The sequence below is a fragment of the Theobroma umbraticum genome, unplaced genomic scaffold (genome assembly GCF_002168275.2).
Source record: "Theobroma umbraticum cultivar Fairchild unplaced genomic scaffold, ASM216827v3 scaffold_4.1, whole genome shotgun sequence".
Taxonomy (NCBI): Eukaryota; Viridiplantae; Streptophyta; class Magnoliopsida; order Malvales; family Malvaceae; genus Theobroma; species Theobroma umbraticum.
The window spans coordinates 6,880,984-6,889,207 of record NW_018397258.1 but is presented as its reverse complement, the minus strand read 5'-3'; the positions used below and the strand labels follow the sequence as shown (position 1 = coordinate 6,889,207).

At 36.0% G+C, this 8,224-nt stretch overlaps 1 protein-coding gene across 1 annotated transcript; it reads left to right on the top strand.

Annotated features, from left to right (window-relative positions):
* Positions 1–2,017: 2,017 nt before the first annotated feature.
* LOC110413744 (sulfate transporter 3.1-like) lies at positions 2,018–7,587 on the top strand. The gene is made up of 12 exons (XM_021424685.2): positions 2,018–2,514; positions 2,615–2,822; positions 3,387–3,558; positions 3,972–4,037; positions 4,642–4,755; positions 5,295–5,411; positions 5,735–5,861; positions 6,031–6,317; positions 6,427–6,617; positions 6,739–6,824; positions 6,925–7,001; positions 7,101–7,587. Exons 1-12 carry the CDS (start codon positions 2,178–2,180, stop codon positions 7,284–7,286), a joined length of 1,968 nt encoding a protein of 655 aa, XP_021280360.1. The 5' UTR covers positions 2,018–2,177; the 3' UTR covers positions 7,287–7,587.
* The last annotated feature ends 637 nt before the right edge of the window (positions 7,588–8,224 follow it).

The window sequence follows — 8,224 nt, the reverse complement described above, 5'->3', positions numbered from 1 at the left end:
GAGATTAATAAATGTACGTGCTCTCTGGAGTTGGACCCATCAATAATTGCTGGGATGGATAAAAATTTTTTGAAAAGGTGACGTTGGCTTTGCATCTACCGTGAGACTGAGACAAGATTTTTCTTTGTTAATGTGGCGTCACGGGATCTTCACGAGCAAATCCAAATCCAATTATGTTGTACTAGTTTTACCAAGCAGAATAATAATGGAGTATATAATATAACTTTAGGGGTAATTTTATCACTTTACCTACCGTCAAGGAAGGAGTGCCGACGTGGTCCCGCCATCACCGAGATGTTGACACGTGGGATGACTTCTAGAGCCATAAGACACACGCAGAACACCCGCACGTGTGCAACAGCTTCACAAGTCAGCGTGGTAATTTTTGGTATAAAGAGAGAAAAATGAATGAAGAACGACACTTTTCTACCTAATATCTAAGCTCAAATATTTTGATTCAAATTTCAACTTTTATCTTTGTGTCGTCCAACCCAAGTTTGTTGCTAGTATATAGAACGATGATATATATTATTCCATAGGGTCATTTTTTCCGTCTTTGATTTAATATGTTAAATACTAGTATAATATGTGAAGCAGAAATATAAAATTGATGTGTTAATCGAACCCTAGACTTGGCCTTCATGGTTCGTTCGACCCCAACACTTGCAATATCTAGGATTTTTGTCTCCTCAAATGTCAAATCCATTGCACTAAAGAAGAAAAGTAATTGATGAATCAAGGAGAAATATTGAGGGTGGGTTTTTTTTTTAAAAAAATATTAGCAATATGATTTTATTTTATAAAGAGCTTTACAAAAGTTGTCCAAGAAGGCAGAGATCAATACTGTCGTACTCTTGAACCAACGCAAGAAAGATATTTCCTTGGCATTAATCAGGATTTATAGTTTTCATCAGTGCCATGGAGAGTCTTACACCAGTTAGGTGCTAGACTTGAAATGGCATCCATGCTTTTGGTTGAATAAAATCCACCTTTCAAAACAAAAATGTACATTACACTTACTTAAAGGTGAAAAAAATTAAAATTGCACATATCAATTTTGCATTACCCTTAATTCATGGGACAAAGTCAAATGAATAGAAATTGGGTTGTGTTTCCCCTCTTAAGATAGACAAATGACAAAACACTTGCGCTTTGTCTTATTACGTACCCTTGTTAGCCATCAACTTTGAGATGATAGAGGAAATCAACTCATGCCCTATACATAAGCTAATTTGACACGACGTAGTCAATAGTGTTTAAGATTAATAAATTGAGTCTGGTTTGTTAGATTCAAGTTTATTGCAGGCGAGAGACGACAAAAGAAATACATCAAGATTGTGGTTTGTAGCCCCCGCTGGCAATTCCCTGCAAGCAAACGATTTGAAAGATGTAAGCTTAGAGGTATTCAATTTTTAGTTAAATACTTTGGTTATACGGCCCAAACTTTAAGCGCTGACTCGACTCCTTTCCAGAAATTACAATCTAGTTTGGCACAGTACTGTTAGGTTTTTGAACAACAAAAAATCTGAAGAAAAATCTTGGGTAAAAAAAATGAACCCTGTTTTTTTTTGGGTGGGGGGGTGGGATTTTGAAATCATTTCCCTTTGATTCATTAAGTAGTTAATTTACAAAACTTAATGACCAGAACTTGACTGTCATTGGTAACGTGTCAATCAAAGACACTGATCCATTGGATTATATAATGAGAGTTTAACACGTCGCGCGTGCTGTCCACGTCCGCATTAAACGCAGTAGAATTTGAATTATAAATAAACGTGACCTTCCAGGATTTTGCCTCCTCCTCCTGGTCGATTAAGGAGACGTTCCTCCTCAACACAAAATATATGCACGAGGTGGGCAGCCAAGGAATTTGTAGTAAAAAAACCTTTGAAACGCTTATAGGGGGACGTGCCTATCTAGCATTTTGTGTCAAAAATTCAGGCGGGTCCCTTAACCCACTCAAACTAGTGAAGCAATCCCTCACATCATCCTCCTCTATAAAGCCAGGGTCACCCCATTTCCCATCCCCTCACTCTTGCTTCGCCATTTCCTCTCTCTTCTCTTCTCCTCCATATTATCTGTAACTTTTCCTCTTAATCACTGCAAAAAGCACACACGGTTTTGCCTCGCATTTAGTGGACAAAACCTGTGCTAAATTAGGCTAAACTAATCCTTTCATGGGCAACGCTGACTACGTTTACCCTGCCGCGAATGATCAATGTGCTCATCGCGTGGCGATTCCTCCGCCGCAACCATTTTTCAAGTCATTCAAGAACTCGCTTAAGGAGACGTTTTTCCCGGACGATCCACTTAGGCAATTCAAGAACAAAACGCCCTCTCGGAAATTCGTACTAGGCCTGCAATACTTCTTGCCGATTCTTGAATGGGGTCCTCGTTACAGTTTACTGTTCTTGAAAGCTGACCTAATTGCTGGGATCACCATCGCCAGTCTTGCAATCCCTCAGGGTATTAGCTATGCCAAGCTTGCTAACTTGCCTCCCATTCTCGGCCTATGTAAGTTGGATTAAACATAACTAGTGATTTTATTTCCAGTGTGATGAGTTGTTGTGATAGGGTACTGAACGTTTATTATTTTTCTTTTCGGGAAATGAAGATTCAAGCTTTATTCCACCACTGGTTTATGCAATGATGGGGAGCTCAAGAGATTTGGCAGTAGGGACTGTTGCTGTTGCTTCACTTCTCACAGCTTCTATGTTGGGGCAGGAAGTGAATGCCGCCGAGAATCCCAAGCTTTACCTTCACCTTGCTTTCACAGCAACTTTTTTCGCCGGGCTTCTCCAAGCTTCGTTAGGCCTATTAAGGTACGAACTAGCAAGTAGTAGAGGTTCCGGCCTACGTCTTCATTCTCTTCCTTCACTTTTTTCCCTTTTTCAGGTCTGTAAGTTCCGCGTTAAAAATATCGAAAATCACGCTTAAAAAAGAACTTATTTGGCAGGAAATAAAAAAACCAAGAATTAAAGAGGCGTCACTTTTGGTTAAATAGGCTCTTAAGAATTGACGAAAAGTTAATAACGGAACATGTATGTTGTACTTTGTCTGCTCCTTGCTGGAATTCTTGTCCTTTGCTGCTGTCCCGTCTGGCTGGATACGTTAGATCACGATCTATTAATTAAAAAAGAAAAATTCATGCCCTAACATTATTAGTACTAGTAATTTTTTTAAAAAAAGAAAAAAAAAACTACCCACAGAGAATCTGCCCAGAAGGCGATTGAGCCATTGCTTTCACAAGGCAATTGTCATTTACTGTCAGCCTACATAATAAATTCAACAGTATAGAAAAGAAACCTTGTTTTTACAGTACAGTAGTTAGCATCTCCTTAATCGATGGAAAATTTTTACTTACTCTTTTGTTTGTTAAAGCGCAGGCTAGGGTTTATTGTGGATTTTCTTTCACATGCGACGATAGTAGGCTTCATGGCAGGGGCAGCCACTGTAGTGTGCTTGCAACAGCTAAAGGGGATTCTAGGCCTTGAGCACTTTACTCATTCTACCGATATTATCTCGGTCATGCGCTCTGTCTTCTCCCAAACTCATGAGGTCAATATTTTTAGCCACTTATTAAACTTACATCGTTATTCATAAACAAATATATAAAAAATTATTACTAATTAGATACTACTAGTTTTTTCCTATATGGCATGTGATGTGTATTGTTGTTATTATTCACGGTATTTCAGTATGTATATAATACAATTATAAAAACAAATTAAATATCTATATATATAATTAAGTTATTATATCATTACATACCAGATCATCAATACTGTACATCAATTTTATTTTATATATATATATATAGTACTTATAAAGAAGCTAATTAATTATAAAGCAAGATATTTTTTTGATCAGATTTTTATCTTCTACTAGGTAGCTAGTATTATGAGCTACTTTGTATATTTTAGTTTTCTTTGGTAATATAATTGTCTGACAGCAATACGTATATTTGACAGTGGAGATGGGAGAGTGGAGTCTTGGGCGTTGGTTTCCTATTCTTCCTCCTCGTCACCAGATACTTCGTAAGAACATTTAATCATTAATTTAATTATTTTAGATACTTTAGGTCTAATCAATAATATTTTTTTTATGTTATATCATAAGTGCGTGTTAAATTATAAATCAAATTATTATTTCCACAATCCGATATGATGTCAACTACGAAACTTATAGCTGCAGAAAGTAAAATAACACATATAAGGAATGAACTTTCTAAGAAAAGGGCTATTTGATTAAGAAAAGTAGTTTCCCTTATTGGGTTGTTGTCTATAAATAATATCTTTGTTAAGTAACTTTTTACCCTTTAAAAACTCTCTAGTGTCGTCAGGGTGCTCCATTTAGCCCTAACCTGCTCCCACTTCATATACTATAAAATTTATAATATCAAATTAGTGAAGTTGTAAAGATGTTAGATGGGAAGACTTCCATCTCCATGGCCTCAAATTTTTCAAACTGGCAAAGACTTGGACTTGGACTTTAGAGCTTAGAGAAATCGCTTGTCGAGCTTATTATATGAAAAGCAGCATGTTCTTTTCTTAATAGCTTACTAGTTAATTGTTAATTTATTATAATACATATTATAACATAATCTACAATATGTTTGTTTGATGCTTTGACGACAAACAGAGCAAGAGACGACCCAAATTCTTTTGGATATCAGCAATGGCACCTTTGACATCAGTCATTCTTGGAAGCCTCCTAGTTTATCTTACCCATGCCGAAAAACACGGTGTTCAAGTGGTAAGCTTCTTGTTTTTTTTTTTTAATTTTAATTCATTAGGTGACCTTTTCTTATCTTATTATAGTCTTCTTGAACTTCAATCTACCTTTATTAAAAAAAATGATAGTAGCTTTAGGTAAAGAATGCAAATATTATTCCACCAGAGCAAGTGCAAATGTAATTTCGGTCTTTGAGGTAACTTGTCTTGGGCCAATACTAATAATTGTTCAGTGAGCCCCCACCAATAATACAGCTTGCTGCAGCCTCTCCTACTGGATTGGTCCCATCCCTCTTATCTCTTGCTTGCTATAGAGGGGCGGTTCCTACCAAATCTCCTAACAAATGATATAAGATCACATTGTGTTCTGGTCAAAAAAGACAAAAAAGGACCAGGGACATTTAGTTTTTGTCTTTTTTGTAATTAACTTAAAAAATACTACTTGTACTACTACTACTACTACTACTTCTACGTACTTATTTCTGGGTCTTTTCAAACAAATGTCATGCAAGATGAAGAGTTGTGATATGGTGCAATTTTTTTATGGTGTGACAATGGCAGATAGGAAACCTGAAAAAGGGGCTGAATCCACCGTCTTTTGGGGATTTTGTGTTTACCTCGCCGTATATGACAACAGCTGTGAAAACTGGATTGATCACGGGCATCGTAGCCCTTGCTGTAAGCTGCCTTTAACTTATTATGTCTACTATCTTTGCTAATTTAGTGCCCCTGAGCATTTTCGCATCCTCGTGTTTTTTTTACCATTACCATGCCAAAATTGCCTCCATTTATGGGAAAATGTGATGTATTTTCCTTGAACAACCAAATTTGAAAAACAACAAGAAAGTGAAAGAACGGGTAGTTCTTTTTTTTAGCTAAGGACAGATGAACAATAGTATGCAGTATATTTTTTTCTTTCTGCAAAAGTTTTTATTGTTGGACTTATATGGGAAGTTACAAAAGCTTTAACTGATTGAAGTTGTTGTTGGTTGTGAATACAGGAAGGAATAGCAGTGGGAAGAAGTTTTGCAATGTTCAAGCACTACCATATTGATGGGAACAAAGAGATGGTAGCTCTTGGGACCATGAACATTGTTGGTTCTTGCTTTTCTTGCTATCTCACGACAGGTGAAATTTTCTAAGTTTATTCAGTTGACAGTTCACTAATTTAATCACATCTTAAACGCAGCCCAGTTGCAATAAAAAATGAATAATAAAAGTATGAACTAAAGGGAACTTTGATATTCTTCTTGTTGGTTTCGTTTACTAATCGTCCCACAACTATGATATTATTCAGGGCCATTTTCGCGATCAGCTGTTAACTTCAACGCAGGATGCAAAACAGCAATGTCAAACGTTATCATGGCCATTGCAGTTATGCTCACATTGCTGTTCCTAACACCATTGTTCCATTACACGCCCCTCGTAGTGTTGTCTGCAATTATAATTTCTGCAATGCTTGGCCTCATTGATTATGAAGCTGCAATTCATCTGTGGAAGGTCGACAAATTTGATTTTGTTGTGTGCATGGGTGCATATATTGGCGTCATTTTTGCAAACGTGGAGGCTGGCTTAGTCATAGCGGTACGATCATATCATCCACTGTGCCCCAAACACAGCTGAAATCAACTGCTTTTGTTCATCCAAGAACAAATTTTTTGAACCCTGACCTAATCCTTTATGTAAAATGCAGGTTGCAATTTCTTTGCTCAGATTGTTGCTGTTCGTTGCGAGACCAAAGACCCTTGTTCTCGGAAACATTCCAAATTCCACCATTTATAGAAACGTTGAGCAATACCCAAATACAAACAATGTTGCTGGGGTTCTTCTACTTCAGATAGACGCTCCAATCTACTTCGCCAACTCAAGTTACTTGAGAGAAAGGTGCTAAAATTTCATTGCTTAATACTACATTAAACACCAAATCAAGTTTTCAAGGTTATCAGACATCTTCATTTTATCAAATCCAACTTATGCTGATCAATGTGATTGCTAATCTTATCAGAATCTCAAGGTGGATTGATGAAGAGGAAAACAAGCTGAAATCTACGGGGGAAACCAGCTTACAGTATATTATACTTGATATGAGTGGTGAGTGATTTATCCAACAGGAACTGCAGCATATAAATATACATAACTTCTAGCATAAGAAAATATTTAGTAACTCACAAGGATTCTTTTTGGTATACAGCTGTTGGTAACATTGACACCAGTGGAATCAGCATGCTTGAGGAGGTCAAGAAAACTACTGACAGAAGGGGGCTGAAGGTATTTTCTCCTGCAATTGCTTGTATTCTGTTAAAATGGTGAAAATTTAACACTAGGCTCTAGGTGACATATCCTATTTTTATCTTTCTATCTTTGTAGCTTGTACTGGCCAACCCTGGAGCTGAAGTGATGAAGAAACTCAACAAATCCAAGTTCCTAGAAACCATAGGTCAAGAATGGATATACTTGACAGTAGGAGAAGCTGTTGAAGCCTGTAATTACAACCTCCATACATGCAAACCGGACTCCACCAAAGAGGAATCACAGCCATGGAACAATGTCTAAGCTACTAGATTCTGGTGGAGCAGAGCTTTTCTTCAACAACAACATATATATTTTTTTAATTTTTAATTAAAGGGGCAACCATGTATTTCTCACTCATGCATCTGAGAGTCATGATGCATGGCCTATTAGCTAGACATCGCTGAATTAACAAGAAATGATCAAATAGCCAAATTAAGCTCAGACGCTTCAATTTAAAGTTGGAGGGCATTTTTCCTCTTCCAGCAAACATGCAAGCTGTACGATAGATATCCTGGCAATGAAATTATTAATAAAGAAGCATCTTGAGTGTTGACAATGCTAATGGCTACTAATATTTTGTCTATTTTATTATGATTTCAGTTTTTTATATATGATACCGTACATATGTTTCTTTTTTTCCAATTAACATTTTGTACATATATATTCATCGGATTAATAAGAGATTAGACTATTAATATCTAATAAATTATCAAAATACTTTTAATTCAAGTTAATCCATTAATTTGTTTACGAATAAGGGTATTTTTGTAAATTTAACAAGTAAAATTAATAGCGTAAAATTCTCATGAGAATGGAAATTATTCACAATGTGCTAATTAGAAAAAAAAATCGACAAAATGTTAATTGAAAAATAAAAAATCACCCAACATCATGTTAGAAAATTTTAAATGACAATAAATAAATAAATAAAATTTACCCTATTTTATTTTTTGAATAATGTATGTAATATACACATTTGGCTTAGATTAAGTTCTCCAACTCAAGCCATTAATGCGGTATCCCATTTTGCTTAGATTGGAGTTACTATATTCTCTTCTTAGGGAAAGCTCCGGCAAATAATTCACAGAAAGCTTTGCCTACATATATAGTAATTTACTACAAAGAGAAAAAAAAAACATTACTGTTTTCCCGAGTGACAGCTTTGGGAAAACAAAGTTAAAAGATCTAGCTTATTTGGT

Bases quoted from the DNA above. Each gene is read 5' to 3' on its own strand.
- LOC110413744 (XM_021424685.2), top strand. From the start codon at position 2,178: ATGGGCAACGCTGACTACGTTTACCCTGCCGCGAATGATCAATGTGCT. The intron at 3,559-3,971 runs GTCAATATTTTT...TATATTTGACAG, and splicing joins TCTTCTCCCAAACTCATGAG to TGGAGATGGGAGAGTGGAGT. The intron at 5,412-5,734 runs GTAAGCTGCCTT...TTGTGAATACAG, and splicing joins CGGGCATCGTAGCCCTTGCT to GAAGGAATAGCAGTGGGAAG.